Raw genomic sequence first — 18,413 nt, forward strand, 5'->3', positions numbered from 1 at the left:
CTGCATATATATATTCCCTTTAAATTGGTGCTTCTAATAGAGTTTGGTCCTGTTATGGCAGGAGTGAAATTGTTTTGAAAAACAGCTGCAGCAAGATGCTGTCCCTGGGATGGATCCAGCCCCTCCAGGTTTGCAGCACAGCCCATCCCAAAGGATCATCCTGCTCTGCACATGGGGCACTTTGGCACCCTTGGATCAATGCTGACTGCTACTGATGGCATTTGATTGATGGCCAGAGTGGCCTGACTGCAAAGTCCTTGCTTGATTTTAAATGAATACATCTGTAGCTGAGCCTTGAGAATACAATTCCTGTTTATTAGCAGGAGTTTACTCTTGCCAAGGAAAGGGAGGATGCTGCTCCCACCAGTCCACATTAAGGAGAAATTTGTTCCCCACAGCAGCCTGAGTTTGGGTGGAGCTGGAATGTCACCAGGGAGAGGGACAGCCGTGGCCATGGCAGATAAATGCCTTTTATAACCCTGATAATACTCCCATTAAAGTTGCATCAAGCCATCATTGCAGCTATGGAGAAGCAGATGGGGATTTTATCCAGCATTTTCAAGTGCAGCCTGGAAATGGGAACTAACAGAGAACCACTGGACCCTGGTGAGACTCATGCTGCTGCCCAAACTTCCCTGAGCACACAAGTGCTAAAACAAGCTCCTGAACAGGGAAAACGTTAGGACTTGCTGATAAAGAGACAGATCACAGCTGAGGGAATCATAACAAAATAAACACTTGCAGCCTCCCCAGAGTCCCCCTCACCAAACCACATCCCATACACAGAGATGCAAAAATGATGCAAAAGTCACGTTTTGCTCTGCCATGGAGGAGCTGCTCCCATCCTGCAGCCCTTCCCATCCCAGCAATCCGGGCTTGGGGAGAGGAAAACCACCACTTCCAGCTTCCCATGCTGACACCAGCAGTACCAAAAGGTGGGGAAGCAGCTTCCTGTGGGCTGGAGGTGAGAAAGAGCCACCCTGGGGGACCCTGGCTGGCCCTGCTGTGCCACATTCCCACACAGCCCCTTCGTCCAGCCCTCCCGGCACCGCTGGCAGCAGGGAAGGAGCCGGCGCTCCCCAGCCTCCCTATTTGCATTCATCTGCTTCTCCATAACACAGAGATTTCCAATTACATTATTTACAGCAATCTGCTGTCGACTCCCACATTCAGCACTTGAGGATGAAGGGAATTAAAAGGCAGTGAAATTACCATTCCCAGCTTTGTTTCCGGAATAGCAAAATCCATCGCCCCCCTGACCCCGACTGCAGTGGCTGCCAGCCTTCAACCATTTATCATCCCCCTTTCAATCTTTTTTTTTTCCCCCCCCCCCACCCGTGGCTCTATTCTAGAGGACACTATTTTGAGTCTAGCTACTCTCTGCCACCCCCAAAATAATATGGCAGAGGCTATTGATGAGTTCTTTCAATTGCAAACAGGTGCACATCGCTCCGGCTCAATCCAGAGTCACCCAAAATAAACATCCCTCTCCATCCCTGGGGTGTTTTGCCAAAAAATCGTCATGCCAGGCAGGAATAACCCCAAGATATGCTGCTTTAAGAGGTAGGAGTGGATATGTGGAAAGGGAAGCCCCCAGGGGCAAAGGGGAGGAGATGACTCTGTTCCTCCAGCGCGGAAAATCTTTGCGTGGTTGTGACAAACAGAAAAGCAGCCAGCCTTGAAAATGCTGGCTGGTGAAGGAGAAGGAATGAAAAGGAAAGCAAAGCAGAGGGGGCAAATTAAAACTTTTAACAGGTCCTTGGTAGCTGACTCTCTCTTACATATTCGAGGGAGTTTAAAAAAAAAAAAAAAAAAAAAAAAAAAAAAAGAGCTTTCTCTCTCCCCCCACCCCAGCCGAACTGCTTTCATTATCCCTACAATTCTGGATGTGTCAATTCAAATGTAAATGTGCACGAATGCTTCCAAGAGGATTTTAATTACAATGATAGCATCGCTAATTATGGAGATATATATATAAAATACATATAAAGGGGTAATTCAGGAAGGTGCTCTGCAGAATCTGGCACTATCAGTCAAAATAAGGCTGTGCAGAGAGTAAAAGGGATTTGACAAAACCCAGCAGGTCCCTTTTCCCCTTCAGGCCAGGGGGTGACAGGCAGATTTTGGCCAGGCACAGTGCTGCTCTGGCAGCAGGGAATCCTTCCAGCTGTGTGTTCACCCACCAGGCAAGCTCTGCTGCTCTCTGCACTGCAGGAGCTGCTCCCTTTCTGCCCTAGAGTCCCATTCCCAGGGGAGTTTCACTGCAAAGCCAGAGCCAGGGCTGGGATCAGCATCCCTGAGCTGCCCAGGGCGTCCAGGCAGGAGCAGGACTGACCCACACTCTGTCTGCAGAAAGGTGAAGCAAGATCAAAGCCAAGAAAGGTACAGGGAGGAGGGAAGGAGGGAGGGAGGTTCTTGCCCTCAAAAAGTGAATTTGGGCATGGCTGAATTGGCTTGCAGGAACATTAGACCACGATCCACATCATCCTCACTTCCACTGCCATCTGCAAAGGAAAACACCCACAGGATCCTGGAAGATCAAAGGAGGGTTTTCCACAGCTCCCTCTGGAAACAGCTGGGACAAAGTGCCCCTGGTGATTTATTCTGGGTGCACTGCTGGGTCCTTGGGGGTGTTTTCTGTGCCAGCAGGAGCACCCAGAGCACAGACCCTCGCCCTGCTCAGGATGCCTGGGGTGCAGCCAGAGCCCAGGACACAGCAGCAGAGCCCCCCATCCCCTTTTCTCCCCAGAAACACCAGAGCAACCTGCCCAGAGGAGCATCTCAAGGGATCAGAGAGCACAGAGGGGCTGAGGCTGGGGCTCCCAGAGGGATCTGAGGGCACCAAGCACTCAGCTCTGACTGAGAAGGGATGGAAGGCACAGCTGGCTGCTCTGGGGTTTGTTTTGTGATTATTAAATCACAGCCCAGCAAAAGGGGGAGGTGGGTACCCCACTAAGTTTAGTGTCACTAAACGGGTGCTGGTTCAAATCCAGCCTGCAGGGATAAAGAATAACGTGGGAAATGAAGGGATGGAAGCAGGACAGTCAGCTGGGGCATGGGAATGTCCAACCCCAACCCTGAGATCCTGGTGGGTCACATTTATCCTGATCTGCCTCAGCTTCCATCCCCAACCCTTCTGCTGATTCTCAGTCCCCAAATCCCCCAAAATAAAGGCAGGAGACAGAGGGGATGCATGATTTGATGTCTGTGTGCCCACACTGTGACCCTTCCAACCTTCTCCTGCTCAGGGCACCAGCAGCAGCAAAAATAAGAAAGGAGACAGACCTGAACTCACCTTAAAGGAAATTGGAAAATAAAGCAGAAGCTAAAGGTTGAGAGGCAAGTTGAGGCTATAATTTAGTCTAAGAAGGGAAGATCCATCTGTTTTCATCAGGGATGCACCTTGGCTGTACCTCAGGACTCACAGAGTGAGTGCTGAAGGTTATCATACCCTCACATTAATACTCTCTGCCCAGTGACCAGGTTATTTAGTATTTTTTAAGGAAAAGGAAAAAGCCCACAGTGGTACAGAGAGATTAAAAAAAAAAACAGAATTAAAGAAATAAAGCAAATTTTAGTGCCTGCATTTCCCCACAGAGCACAGAGAATACCTGCACCTGCCTCACTCTCTATTTTGGGATCTCTATCTGGAATTCAAAACATCTAGATGATTCAGTGTATCAAATTGTTATCAAAATCCAGGCAGCTGGAATTCTCTCTTCCTGCCCTACCCACACTGCTGCTGATAATTTAAAGACCAGCAGCATCCATGTATCCCTCTCATTTTACCTGAACAGGGACTTTGCAGGTGCTCCCACACCAAAGAAATCCCTCCAAGGTAAAATATAAGCAATGCAAAGTTCTCACAACTAATAAAAAAAAAAAAAAAAAAAAAAAACAGGAAAAAAAAAAAAGAAAAAAAATAAATTCATCACCTCCAACACCTGCACAAACACTCTGACTTCACTTCAAAAATTGATTTAGCAGAGCACCCAAGTTACACAGTTGGGTGCACTGGTCAGAAATAGCTGGGCTGGATTGATGCTCAAGGACCACAAGGGAAAGCTCAAAATAAATTGATGGGAACAAGTGAAAATCCATCTGTAATCACAGAACAAATTCACAGACTTCACTCCAGCACAGGGCAGCGAGCCCTGATGTTGGTGGATGCTGGCTGCCAGACAGGCATTGAGGCAGCCCATTTCTTTTTTTTTTTTTTGCAGTGTAAAGTCAAGGATGAAGGATATAAAAATTTAGAGACCTGCATTAGAAGTCTCACACACTGGCAAGTTATGGGATTTTGCAGGCAGGGAGGAAAACAGATTTAAAGGCTGCAATCCTGGTTATTTTTAGTGGGACAAATATTGCAGTTATGCTCTATATATTTCAAGATATATTTTAAAAAAAAACAACAGTTATCCAAGTTTATTTGCCACAGAGTGAGGAGGGAAAGGGTATAAAGGAAAAAAATCTCTTTATGGCCAGAGCTAGAAAAATCCCACAAAGCCAGACTCCAGGTGTGGCTTTTCCCCTTCATAAAACAAAACCTCCCAAATCCCATTTTCTGCCTTCCCAGGCACAGGGAAGAGCCCACTGTGCCCTGCAGAGGTTTGGGTGGGCAGGTGGATGCTCTGAGCCCCATCCCCCCTGTTTTTCTCTGTTTTACCTCTCTCTGCTCACTGCAGATCTTGCACAGCCACAGAGGACGTTTCTGGGCTCCAGCAGTTTCTATCCCACACTTGGTGCAAACTTTCTGAAACAAGGAGAGAGAGAAAAAAAATAAAAATAAAAATAAAAATAAATAAAAGGAGGTGGTGTTAGCCCTTGGGGGAGAGAAGGTTGAGAAGGAAGAACTCTGGTTTGCTTTCCTTAAAAACCTGAACCATGGCACAATTTTCCTGTTTTTCCTGTGGCTGCAGGAAGATGCTTCAGGTCCACAAGACAAAGGGAAATCCAGAGCACAGCCCTTGACTCCTTGGACAGGGCAAACCAAACCCACAGGTGTATTTCCAGAGAGGTTTTTTATTCCTCTAAATCCTCACCCAGCCTCTGTGGTGTGGAAAGCAGCTGTAACCAGGCACAAGGGCCAGGCTGGAAATGTTCTCCTTCCCCTCAATCCCACATTTTCCATCCCAGCACACTCTCCTTGCTCTGTGGCATGGTCACACACATTTCCTGATGGTTCTGCACAGCCCTTTTTGCTGCACGAGGGAATTTCCAAGCCTCTCACAACCTGAATCACCCAACATCACACAATGGAGCTGATCCCTATCAGCCCTGGTGTGCAGCTTGAATGAGAAATTGGATGAATCCTTTGATCCTCTCGAGGAAAAGCCACTCACAAGAGGAGAGAAAAAGGGATGTACATGAGGATTGGATGTCCCCAGATTTACCTGTCCCCCACACCAGGCTGCTCCTGTGCCCAGGTCTCATCCTCTCCATCCCACTATTCCTGCCCTCATCCTCATCCTCATCCTCCCACAGAAATAATGAACAATCTCTTGAGCCTGGTGCATCAATCCCCACCACTCCAAGCCAAGGGGGATTCTCAGATTAATTACAGAAACCACCTGAACGACCCCAAACCCTCCCCCAGCCCAAAGCCCGAGGCAGCAGCTCAGCCTGAACCCCTCCAAGATCCCAGTCCCCACACGGATAGCACATTCAAACGCTCCCTCTAGTGGAAATTCCCAACCCGTTTTACTCCCAGCCACGAATTCTCAAAATTCCCATCACCAAAATTGTGTTTTCCTCCTCCCCTTCTCTGCAGAGCAGCTGGGAAATTGAGCATCACTCACAACCCCCTGGGAAGAACACACAAAAATCAAGGGTGTTAAATGCAGCCCCATTTCTCATTAAACACAAGACAAAGCACTTTCCCACTTATCCTTCACCTTTTACATCAATCCCCTCTGCATGGGAAATTTCTTTGGGCTTGGTCTCCTCCTGCTATTGTCAGCACACCTGGCTTTGCACACACCTTGATTTCCCAGACAATAAAAACTAATACTAAAAGCATCCTTTGCACAGCAAGAAGTGGCACTTGGAAGATCCATCAGAAGTGCAGAACCTCTGTTCAGCAGCAGGGACTTGCTGGAGTCTTGCTGAATTCTTTGCTGCCTTTCAGGTGCATCATTACAATTCCTGTTATTGGATTAAACGGGGGTGCAATGACACGGTAACAGAGCAGTGCCTGCCAGAAAAATATGAACTTTAAAAATCCATAATTCCCTGACAAATTGCTTATTGCACACAGCACTCCATGAATGATGGATATCCCTGGACAAGAGGGAACAAGCAGTTCTGCTGAAGGGTTGGCTGTTCCCTGAGTTCACAATATTAAAAAGCAGAAGGGGAGAAGCCCAGGGCACCCAGGCAGAATTGCCTTGGGCTAGCACACAGTCTGAGAGCAGCTGCAAAATGCACCCTGGAAAAGCAGGATTTCACTTAAACCAACCTGGATAGGAAGCTGCTAAACTGCTTAATGGACTCCAGACAAAAAAAGGAAAAAACATAAAAAAAATAAAATTAAAAAAAAAAATAAAAGCCCCAGCTTCTCTCTGGGTTTTTCTGGTCAGAGCCCTCCCAGAGCTCAGGCTCACACTGTCCCCCCAGCTGAGGGTCACTCCTGTCCATGGACAGGGCTGGGAAGTGTCTGCAGCAGCCTCTGCCTCCTCAGCAGTGTACAGGGTTCACAGGAAATTGGTTACAGAGCCCCGTGGCAACGTGACTTAGCTGGCTCCTGGCAAGGTGAGGGCAGAACTAGCAGGGGAAGAAGGCAGGAGCAGAGCATATCCTGTTTTTCTACATGCCTGGAACGCAGGAAACAGCCAAGATCTCCTGCCTGTCACCCAACCCTTTACTCTCCACAGTGCTGCTCCCACTGATCCTTCCACAGCCCTTCCCCAGAGCTGCTTTCCCCATGGTTTAGCACCCAGGGGCTCCAAGGTTTGTGTTTCCTTTCCCTGCTGCCTTGGGAGGAATCCTCTGCACAATCCCTGCATCACTGAAATGAATTCTGCTCCAGTGGGGAGCCTGAGCTCACAGCAGCCTGCCCTGCACAGAGCTGTGTCCCACCAGAGCCAGCAGGGCCACACGAGGCTGTCCCCACGTCCCCAGGCAGGGCAGCAGGTTTTACCCAGCCAGAAACACTCCAGCAACACGCTGGGATGAAGGGACTCCCAGAGGTGAGTCCCCAGGGGAAGATGGGCTTGAGATGCAGGAAAACCAGGCTCCCAGCAGAGGCAGGATGAGGTGGTTGCCTTGGAGATCATCATCTCCTATCAGATAATCATACAGATTAACCCCTGTGGAGCCTGGAGCAGTGGGAATCCTCCCTGGGTGCTGCAGAGCAGGGCTCTCTGTCAGCACACACAGCACACCAGGGCTGGAAAACTCTCACTGCTGTGGAGCCTGAGGAGGGACCTGAGTCCTGCTGGAGGGTCTCAGGGCAGACCCTCAGTGGTGCCAGCAGAGCTCTCAGACTCTGCTGAGCTGTCTCTGATGGCCCCACATTCCTGCCCCTTGTCCCATGCAGAGGGGGCTGGCACAGCCCATCCCAGCCCTGGGAGCAGCTCAGGCACTTCAGCACCTGAGGAACCTTTTATTGTCACCGGGCTGCAGCAGAAAACTCTGGCAGCACCAAAGAGAATAATCCAAGTTAACCCTGCAGAGCTTCCAGGGGGCTCGGTGGCGTTTCCCAGAGAGTTCAGCTGCACGTGAGAGCAAACTCACCTTTTTGCAGTCCTGGCAGAAGACAGAGGAGCTGCCCAGCAGCCCCAGGCTCTCCCCACAGAGCAGGCACTGCCAGAGGCCGTTCCCCATCACGTTCCTCCTCATGTTCTCCAGCCTCTCCACCAGGCGCCTGCGGGCGAGGGGCAGAGCACAGGTCACAGCAGGGAAAGCCAAAAAGCACTGGGAGCAAGGGCAAAGCAGCTAAACCTGCCAAGCCTCCTCCATCTCCCATCTCAGCAGCACCGCAGGCACTGCCCAGTTCATTAGGAGCAGGAAGGCAAAGGCTGAAGCCATCTGACCAAAATGAGCCTGGCCATGGCACAGGAGTGCCAGGACTGCTCCCTGCCCCACTCCACAGCCCTTCTGGGAGACAGGAGGCACAAATGCACACACAAAGGCTGCAACAGCAGGGCTGGGAGAGGGGAGGAAGGCAGGACAAGCAATTAGGATGCAGGGTGTGGAGAGCACGCAGAGCAGGGATGCTCTGCCATGAGATCACTGCCTCCATCTGCAGGGGGACAGCAGCAGCCAGGCCATTCACCAGCACCAGCACCAGCCAGGAGCCCCATTCTCACAGTGCTGATGTCCCATCCTGCCCCCAGAGCAAGGCAAGGGCTGTTTGAGGGAGGCTGTGCCAAGGTGGCAGGTCAGGCTGCACAGCCAGGGCGAGTACCATTAGTGGATTTATCACCCGGCACAAAAGAACTCCTGGGAGTTAACAGAAGGCATTTCAGAGGATGCTTCAGCACAGGAGCTGCAGGGGCAGCACTTGCTGCAGCTCCAGCAGCAGCCACACAGAGCAGTCAGCTCAGGCTCCATTTATCACAAGAACATCGCTGTCACCTCTCGTTACCCTCGCTAACGAGCTCTGCACAGGCAAGCACACGAGCTTGGCTGCTGGACACGGGCTGGGAGCCCCTGGGTGTCCTGTCTCATGGACACAAGCTCTGCTGGACACGGGCTGGGAGCCCCTGGGTGTCCTGTCTCATGGACACAAGCTCTGCTGGACACGGGCTGGGAGCCCCTGGGTGTCCTGTCTCATGGACACAAGCTCTGCTGGAGGTGTGCAGGGTGCCCAGCAGCTTTAAAGGCACTCAGTGCAGGATGATCCCAGGCAGAGCTCAGGCCAGAGCTCCAGCAGCACTGAGAGCAAATGGGAACCTGCAGCAGCAAAAGGAGGCCTGCAAATTAAATAATTCAAGCTAGCAAACCCCATCCAGAGGGCTCAGCCAGCTAGAACATAAACTCATTCTCTGCTCCAGGCAAAATCCCAGGGGGCTGGAGCAGACAAGGGAAAGTCTGAGCGCACTGAGCAGTGATGCTGAGCCATCCATGCACCAGCCCTGGCACAGCCCAGCCTCCCCCACAGCCCCTGCCTCATTTCCCAGGGCTGTGGCAGGGCTGCAGCCTCAGCAACCCCCAAGGCTCAAAGAAAGCACCAAAAGGCTTCAGAGAGAAGGAAAAGGCGACATCCTCCCCATGGCCCATCACCACAGGCATGGGAGGGGAAAACAACTGAGCTAGGGGTGCTGTGAGTGCTGGGCTGAGCTCAGGCAGTGGCAGGCTGAGCTCTGCTGTGTGCTGCCCTTTCCCTGGCAGGGACAGGGTGTCACAGGGTGTGACAGGGTGGGACAGGGTGTGGCAGGGTGTGGCAGGGTGTGGCAGGGTGTCACAGGGTGTCACAGGGGGTGGCAGGGTGTGACAGGGGTGTGACAGGGTATGACAGGGGTGTATCAGGGTGTGACAGGGTGTGACAGGGTGTGACAGGGTGTGACAGGGGTGTATCAGGGGTGTGGCAGGGTGTGGCAGGGGTGTGGCAGGGTGTGGCAGGGTGTCACAGGGGGTGGCAGGGTGTGACAGGGGTGTGACAGGGGTGTATCAGGGTGTGACAGGGTGTCACAGGCTGTCACATTGTGTCACAGGGTGTCACAGGGTGGGACAGGGTGGGACAGGGGTGTGATGGGGTGTGACAGGGAGGTCACAGGGTGTCACATTGTGTCACAGTCTGTCAGGGTGTCCGTACCCGATGCGCTGCCGCTCCTGCAGGTCCCGCCGCTCCGCCCTGCGCACCACGGCCAGGATTGCCTCCAGCTCCCCGGGGCTCAGCGCCTGCAGCCTCCTCTGCTTCTCACTCTGGAACGTGTGCACTGACCAGCCCGCCTGCAGCCTGTGCAGGGCAGCTCTGAGCTGGGGAAGGGAAGCACGAACCCTGCCCTGCCCCACGGACCCTCCAGGGAGCTCTGCTCCACGGCTGCAGCCCCAGGCAGAGTCTCCTCTCCCTGACATTCCACATTCCCACCCTGCCAGCAGCACCACTGCCTCTCCCTGCCCTCTCACCTCCGGATTGTACTTTATGCTCCAGGCCCCCATTCCTGTTTGCACCACAAATGCCAAGAGCAGACTCCCAACACAGGCACCACCTGCACCCTCCTCCCTCCAAGACCCCTCCTGCCCTCAGCTCAAACACACCAATTGCTGGGCAGGCCTAGAAACATGGACTTGGCAGCATCCTCCCCTGGTGCAGCCCGGGTTCACAGGAGGACTTGAGCAAACCCTCTGTGCCCCCCGAGCAGCAGCTGATGCTTCTCCTTGGCTCACTCGGCCACAGGCAGGAGCTTTCACAGCTCAATTAATTAATTACCATTCAGGAGAGGTTTGGAGGTCACTGGATAAACTCATGGCTGACTCTCTGTCCTGCTGAGGCTTTCTGCAGGCTGGGGAAGAGCACTGCTGGCAGCCCCCTCAAAACATGGGCTGCTCCCCTATTTTCTAACACTCTGCAGCAGCTGAGCCCAGGGGCTCAGAGCAGAGGTGGGATGGTCCCAGCTGCCAGGGAATGAAAGCATCCAAGAAAAATGCACTTCTAGTGCTTGACTCATCCCCATCCTTTCAGTATTTAGGTTATGCAGTAATTTTAACTTCAGGGGGAAACGAGAACTAATGGCAAGTTCCTAAAACAAAAGGCTGCTGGCAGCTGGGGGATGCTATCAATTATATTTAGGGTGCTGCAGAGATCTGAGGCTGGAGACAAGAGACACCAGGAGAGCTGCCAGGGCAGAGCTGAGGGTGGGAGGAGGAGGAGGAGGAGGAGGAAGAGGAGGAGGAAGAGGAGGGCGGGACTCACTTGGCTCGCAGGGCCAGCTGCCGGTCATTGGGGCAAACCCAGGGGCCAGTCCCGCTGCCAAAAATCATGTCAGCCATGGCCCCAGCCTGGGCAGGGCAGGAGTCACACCTGGAGGAAGCAAACAGCAGCAAACAGAGGTGATCAGCCAGCATCACACAGGCTCTCACCCACAGACAGTGATAAAAAAATACCATCACCCCCATAAAATATAGGCCAATAAATACCTTCAGATACCTTCCAGGCAAGGCTGGAAGTTTAGATTTTTATGGTATAGTCTTAAAAAAAATAATAAAAAAAGCCAGACACTTTTTGTCAGCCCTGATTTTTCATTTCAAACTAGAGAAAAGTGCTGTCTGTAAGAATTATCTCTGTCCCCCCCACCTCCAGAGCCCCAGTGCTGCAGTTCTGACAGAGAAAACCACTCTAAAGGACACAAAGAATCTACAGTTGCCTTTTTTTTTTAACCTCTTAATGGGGTAACAAACAAAAACCCACGCCACAATCAGCATGAATAGTGGCAAGTCATTTCCTTTATTAAAACTGCCTCCATAATAGCCTGATATTTATAACTCCAGCCTACAATTGCAGCTTGTTTGCATTCTCTGATGCTTGGGACAGCACCTCTTGCAGCAGATCTGCTGCTGTGGCTCCTGTCCCTGCCATGGCCACACCAGAGTTCAGTGAAAATTCCATGGAACAGTTCAGGAAAGGCAGCAAGAACCAACATCCCCCAAAAAACTCTGCAGCTGAGCACCTCTGAGCCCTGAAGGGAAAGCACCAAGGGACAGGCACAGCCAAAAAGGTTTCAGTGGATGCTGAGCCAGGCTTGATGCTTCCAACAGCTGGATTTGCTCTCCAGCAGAGTCTCACAAACTCCCAGGTGTTAATGCCTGTCCCCAGCACAGCCACTTGCCAGCTTTGAGACCCTCCTGCTGGGCAGAGATAAGGTGTTTAATGCTGGCTGGCAAGCAGCAGTGGGAGCCAAGGGCAGGCAGCACCTGCCAGCCGTGCTGGGCTTCCCAAAAAACCCTTTCTGCAGCTCCAGTCCCAGCAGGGCTGTGCCTGCCCTGCTATCTGCTGCTGCCACACTGGCTCTGTGCTGCCCTGCCAGGCACTGCCTGCTGGCCTTGGCCCCCTCTCACATCAAACTTCCCTCCTGTGCTGAGCTCACACCTCCCCAGTGTGTAAAAAAGGTGAATGTTCAGCACAGACTGCAGCAAAGTGAGGTGTGCAGGAGATGGGGAAGCTGCAGGAAGCAGGGCTGGGGCAGGAAGGACAGACAGAAGTGCCACACAGGATTTTTTTAAACCTTCACAGCATTAAGAGTGATGGGTTTTGAAAGAAACCATCCCTAGAAGAAAACCTCAAACCCTGGCACCGACTGCTCTCCCCACTCTGCTCAGTGCCACACACTGGGTTTGCATTTCCACTGAGTCCCAGAGCTCCTCCTGCTCTTTTTAATCTTCCTCACAATCTCCAGCGAGGAGAGAACAGCAGAACACCTTCCCCACACACATCCTCAGCTCACACAGGGGAGCAATCAGGCATGAAAAGAAAAGAACAGAGGCTCCCACCCTCAGGCCTGAGCTAGAAACAGGGAAAAGCCACAATTGCACACAGAATGGCTGATCTGGGATTTTCCAGAGATTTCCCAAGCCTGTGATGTGTGGTTACAGGATTATATGCACATGCAGCACCCCCCCCACAAATTCATATATTAAATTACTCTTCAGCTGCACTGTGAATCCTTCCCTCCCACTCATGAGCACCTGAAGAACACACAGCCCACTCTGTGCCCATGCAGGGCTCCAGGCAAGCAGCCTGTGGTGGCTGGGGGGGTTTGGAATAAAGCTGGAGCTGGGGATGAGCCCCAGCACAGCCAGGGACAGGAGCTGGCTTTGCCAGCAGCTCTCAGGGTGGAAAGCTGTGCTGGAAGCACCTGCCTCTCCTCAGCTGAGCTTTATCTGCTCTAGCAGAGCTGAAGGCAAGTCAGAGCAGAGCAGAGGAGATGAGCATTTTGCTCAGGAGAGGCTTGAAGGCACTCTCCAGCCTCACAGCACAGTGAGCTCTGCTCAGCATGACTGAACAAAAACAAGCAATCTCATGCTCCTCTGCCTCTTGTTACTCAGCATAAGCTTTCTGCCCTCCACCATTCCCTCAGCAGCATCTGCAAAGAGAGAAGGCAAACAGAAGAGCCACCAGATCCCAAAAGAGTCTTCAGAGAGATTATTCCCTGAAATATTTACAGCAGTGTTTTCTCTTGGCTGGCATGTGCCATCTCCTCAGAGGGAGCTGCTGCTTTGCACCTTGGCCTCTGGAAAAAGCCTGGGGGGGCACAGCTTGAAGGAGGAGACAGGAATGGGAGTGCAGGGCACGGTCTGGGGGAAAAGCAGAGTGGAGGGAAGGGCTGGCTCCCATGGGAATGATGCCAGAGGAGTGGAAGGCGTGGAGCATCTCCCCTCTTATCTCAGTACAGGACAAGAAGTGCAGGGAAATCAGAAACTCCCAGATAGCAAACCCACACCAGCCTGGGGAGTCCCTTCCATGGGCTGTGGTGAAACACCCCCCTGTGCAGCCTTGAATTTCCTCTCAAAAACACTCCAGCTAGCACCAAGCCATCCCCTCCCTGCCCTCCTCCCAGCAAACCCACCAAGGGTAGAAGCAGCCAGAGCCTACAGGTGGGAGAGCAAGAGGAACCACAGCTCCTGTCCCACCTGGAAGTGCCTGCACACAGCTCAGCACGAGCACTTCATGGGGCAGAAAAACTCCCACTCCAAGCCTTGCCCAAATGCAGAATTAAAATGGGAGCTCTTGTCTGTGACCTGCTCTAAAACCACTCCTTCCCTGATGGAGGAAGCCATGTGAGACAGAACCTCATTAAATGTGAGTCCAGGAGCTCAAGGAGGAGCAGTGCCCTGCAGGGCTGACCCCTCCTGTGGGGCCAGCAGAGCCCTGGAGGATGCAGGACCCAGCACATCCCTGCAGCTCTGACCTGGCTCTGCTCTGCTAAGAGCTGGGCTCTGGCAACCAGAACTGGGAATGTGACTCCAGTCTGGGAGGGACAAACCTCCCAGTGGGGCCTGAGTGAAGGGAACAGTGGCAGGCAGACACAGCCCTTGCAGGGGATGCTCTGAAGAATTTCAGGTTTCCTCAGCAGAATGTGTTTTACTTCAATAACTGAGCACAGACACAGCAGGTCACACCTGCAGGAGCAGATGCCCAGAGAAGGATGTGAGAGCACAGCACAGCAACACTTAATCCAGAGCTCCCTCCCAGCCCCTGGGTCATGCACTGACCAGCCTGCAGCTCTGCATTTCACACCCTCAGCATCTTCCTGCCCTGGATTTACCAGCTTGCTTTTTCAGCAGCATCTCACTACACCAAGTCCCTTCCCTGCCCCTCCACCTCACACATTTTGGCTTTACCTTGACTACAGCAAAATCAAAGCTGAAGGGTTTCACTGACACCAAAGCACTCGTGGCAGCAGCAGCTCAGTCTGCACCAGCCCTCCTGCTGCTGGGCTCTCTGCAGGTGCCCACAGAGCATCAATGCCTCAGAACCCTGCAAAGACAAAGAAAAATCCTACCCAGGCCCACGAGGAGCCTCCAGTCAGCTTCCATCTGCCTGCTGATTTCAGCAGAGCAGCTCGTGTCCAGATTAATTTGTTTTCACAGGAAATTCATTCAATAATTTATTTTCTTTTTAAATACTTCATTTTACTATAAACCAAGATTAAACATCTGGCTAGAGCCAAGCTCCCAATTCCCAAACCAGTGTAATTATCTCACCTGCTCCTAGGGCCTCACCTCCCCCAGGATTCCCATTCCCAGGTACCTGCTGGCCTGTTTTCCCAAAGAAAAAGTGTAATCACTGCCTGCTCCAGACCCCATTATCCCTGGGAAACCTTGGCAACTGAGTGAGTGTTTGCTCCTGTTGCCATGGCAGAGGGTAAATGAGTGCTGGGGATTGATAAGGTTAACCCAGCCCAGCAGCCTGTCCCTTTTCCTCCTTCTCCTCTAACCACAAAGGTTATTTGCTGCACACACCACTCTTCCCCTCGTGTTTGCAAACCCCACAGCTGCATTTCAAGGCTGGTTTGAAGTGGCAGAAGAGCCCTGGGGGCTGTAGGACACCCAGGTTGGCTTTGAAGGTCTGGCCAAGTCTCAGAGCCAGAGCAAGGCTGAACTGGGGAAGTTTTTCTCACTCACAAACCACTTTGTGCTCATTCACACCCAAATCCAGCTCCTTCAGCAGGAGCCTGCTGTGAGCACCAACAAAATGCTGTAAAAATGATTTTATAAGGGTGAAGCAGGCAGGAAACACAAGAACAGCAGAGCCAGGGGATCCCCAGCACCTGTCTCAGGCAGAGACACCTGAAGACATTTTTTCCCTTTTTTTTTTTTTTGCCATTCCTTACCAACCCTCAGCAGCAGATGGAGAACCAAGAGACACAGGGAACCCAGTGTGATCAGACCTGACCTGCAGCTCTGCAGCCCAGGCCAAAACACAGTGTCCAGATAAACACCACAAAGCTTGGGGACAACTGAAGGGTCCAATCAGACAGACTGGCCCAGTCTGTCTCCCTGTGAAACTCAATCTAAGCAGCAAAAAGGGGACAACCTCATTCTCATTCTCATCCTGGCTGGCCCAGCCCAAATTTAACACCAGCTGGGAGGTGTGAAAGGCCAAGCTGGTGAAGAACTGGGTGAGGATGAGGTCTGGGGAGGAAAACCAAGAAGTTTCCTCTCCACCAGAGCTGCTTCCCAATCCCAGCAGCAGCAATAAGAAGCCAAACTCCTTTTAAGATGGAGTTTATAAAGAGTTTTTAAAATGCAGTGCCCTGGAGGTCTGTGCCAGTCCTGTGAGTGGGAAGATAAAAATCAGCTCTACAGGAAAATCGACATCCAGCACCAACAACCCTTTATTAACAAGAGGCACTGTTAGTGTGGCTACCTGAGATATGGTGAGCTGTTTAAAAAAAACAAAAAACAAAACAGGTTTTGCCAAATCAAAGCAGCCTCTGGGTGCCCCAGCACTCCTTGATGTGGGAAGGAGGAGGGAGGAAACCAGCGCTGTTCCACCTGCCAAGGTGTATCTTTATTTATCAGACTTTGGACCCATTTCCTCCTGATCCCCAGCCAGGCAGGTGCAGTTATGCAAAGTGAATAATTCATGAAGACAGCAGGCTCTTTCTGACTCGTGTTCCAGGGCAGGTTGATCTGGCATAGGCCTGGGAGAAGCAAATTAGCATCTAAATGGCCAATTAGAGGAACTCATTTTCACTATTCTGATATGCTAACAAAGCTGGGGAGGCCTGAGGCTGGAGCGTGGCACCTCCCAGCCTCCAGAGGGTTTCTTAGAAAGAGCTGGGCAGAGTGCTGAGCACAGGCCAGGGCTTGTCAAGGAATGCCTGATGCCAGGTAACCTGCAGTGACCAGGAGAACAGCTCGTGGCCAGTGCAGAAACTCTGCTGAGCAGCCAGAACTTGCCAAAAATCTCCCTCTGCTCTGAGCCACAGGCCTGCCTGCACATCTGGAGGGTGGGATGGGTTTCTCAGCATCCTTTAGGTGAAATGTTGGCTTTAGGCATCCTTTGAACAGCACCAACGTGGCCACTCCGAGGCGTTTGTCACCCTGGATGTGGTTGCTATGGGCAGAAGGAAAGGCTGGGGCACCCCAAAAACCCCGGGGGTGGGCCCAGCAGGTGGCTGATACCTGCACATCCAACACCCAGAGCGTCAGAGCTCCCAAAATCCACATCAAGCCTCCTGCCATCCATTCTCACAGCCTGCACAGCCCCAGGGCAGCTCCCAAAAGCAGGACGTGGCTGGAAACTCCTGCAAGGAGAATTCGCCTTTCACCTCCCACTTTTGGCTCGTTTCCCTTCAATCTTTGCCGCTTGCAGTGAATTCCAGGAGCCCGGATCCCACCCAAACCCACAGAGGGGTTCAGGGGAGCTGTGGAGCTCCCAGGACATCACCCGGCTGCTCCTGAGCCTTCCAGGGATTTCTCCCACTCCCAAACCCCACAAATCCCGGGCACGCCGCTTTTCCTACAGGTGCCCGAAACTGAAACTCGGCTCAAACTCCGCCCCGAACCCAGCCGAGTTTGGCTGAGCCGAGCCCAGCAAAGCCCCCGCTGCCCTCCGCACCCACCTGCGCTCCGGCCTGGGTGGCGGGGAGGGAACGGAGCTGGGAAAGGAGCCCAAAACGGAGCTGAAAACAAACGGAGACACGAGCGGAGCCGGGAGCGGAGCCGGGAGCGGAGCCGGGAGCGGAGCCGCACCTGCGCCCGCCCCCGCCCGCCCTCCAGCCCCGCGCGTCCCCTGCTGGAGCCACAGCACCGAGCCAGATGTGCACAGGGAGGGAATGGAGGGGTGTGGGCACAGCCAGATGTGCGCAGGGAGGGGATGGAGGGGTGTGGGCACAGCCAGATGTGAGCTGGGAGGGGATGGAGGGGATGTAGGTACAGCCAGATGTGCACAGGGAGGGGATGGAGGGGTGTGGGCACAGCCAGATGTGCACTGGGAGGGGATGGAGGGGATGTAGGTACAGCCAGATGTGCGCAGGGAGGGGATGGAGGGGTGTGGGCACAGCCAGATGTGAGCTGGGAGGGGATGGAGGGGTGTGGGCACAGCCAGATGTGCACTAGGAGAGGATGGAGGGGTGTGGGCACAGCCAGATGTGAGCTGGGAGGGGATGGAGGGGATGTAGGTACAGCCAGATGTGCACAGGGAGGGGATGGAGGGGTGTGGGCACAGCCAGATGTGCACTAGGAGAGGATGGAGGGGTGTGGGCACAGCCAGATGTGCGCTGGGAGAGGATGGAGGGGTGTGTGTACAGCCAGATATCAGGTGGGAACAGCTGGAGGGGATGTAGGTACAGGCACATGTGAGCTGAGAGACAGGAGATGTGAGATGGAGGAATGTGGGCACAGCCAGATGTGCACAGGGAGAGGATGGGGGGTGCAGCCAGATGTGCCCCAGGAGCTGTGTGAGGCCCCAGGCACTGCCAGATGTTCACCAGGAGCAGAACTGTGGGCACAGCCAGATGTGCATCCCAAAACTGAGTGAGAACACACAGGAAAAATACACCCAGCTATAAACAAGGAAAGGTGGTACCAAAACAAACCCCAAAAAGACCAAACAAAAAGTTTCCCAAACCAGTAACAACACAAAAACCCCACCCAAAACAAAAACAAAACAAACAAAACAACCCCACCAACCAAACCACAAACCCACACAAACAAACCCTCCAACAACCAGAAACAAAAACCACCCCAAGCAAAACAAAACAAACCCAAAATCCACACAAAACAAACAAAAACTCCAGCAAAAACCAAACTTTGCAGGGGTTTAACAAAAATGTTCACACCAAGAACAGAACAAGGCCAGGCCTGGGACAACCATGGGGGGCTCAGAGCTTTTAAATCTGAAGGACCCAAATCTCCTGAGCAATCTCAATAACAGAAATTTGGTAATAGCAGCAAAATTTGGTTTTGTGAAGGAACAGCCTGAAATCCTGTGGTGAGTCAACAGCAAAGCACAGGAACACAAT

The 18,413-nt window shown here is 52.5% G+C and overlaps 1 protein-coding gene across 3 annotated transcripts in view; it reads right to left on the bottom strand.

The window, feature by feature from the left end:
• The window catches only part of RPH3AL (rabphilin 3A like (without C2 domains)), a 33,245-nt gene extending 16,073 nt beyond the window's left edge, over positions 1-17,172 (bottom strand). Inside the window, exons 1-5 of one of the 3 annotated variants that reach the window (XM_056506974.1) lie at positions 17,013-17,172; positions 10,859-10,966; positions 9,758-9,901; positions 7,735-7,864; positions 4,667-4,753 (exon numbers count right to left, since the gene is read on the bottom strand). In XM_056506974.1, coding sequence (XP_056362949.1) covers positions 4,667-4,753; positions 7,735-7,864; positions 9,758-9,901; positions 10,859-10,935 — 438 coding nt within the window. In that variant the 5' untranslated portion in view covers positions 10,936-10,966; positions 17,013-17,172. Of the gene's footprint in view, positions 1-4,666; positions 4,754-7,734; positions 7,865-9,757; positions 9,902-10,858; positions 10,967-14,283; positions 14,350-17,012 lie in introns of those variants that run through there. The other 2 variants (XM_056506972.1, XM_056506973.1) reach the window with 2 other exon arrangements.
• Positions 17,173-18,413: the final 1,241 nt, after the last annotated feature.

This window comes from Oenanthe melanoleuca, chromosome 19, assembly GCF_029582105.1.
Source record: "Oenanthe melanoleuca isolate GR-GAL-2019-014 chromosome 19, OMel1.0, whole genome shotgun sequence".
Classification (NCBI taxonomy): domain Eukaryota; kingdom Metazoa; phylum Chordata; class Aves; order Passeriformes; family Muscicapidae; genus Oenanthe; species Oenanthe melanoleuca.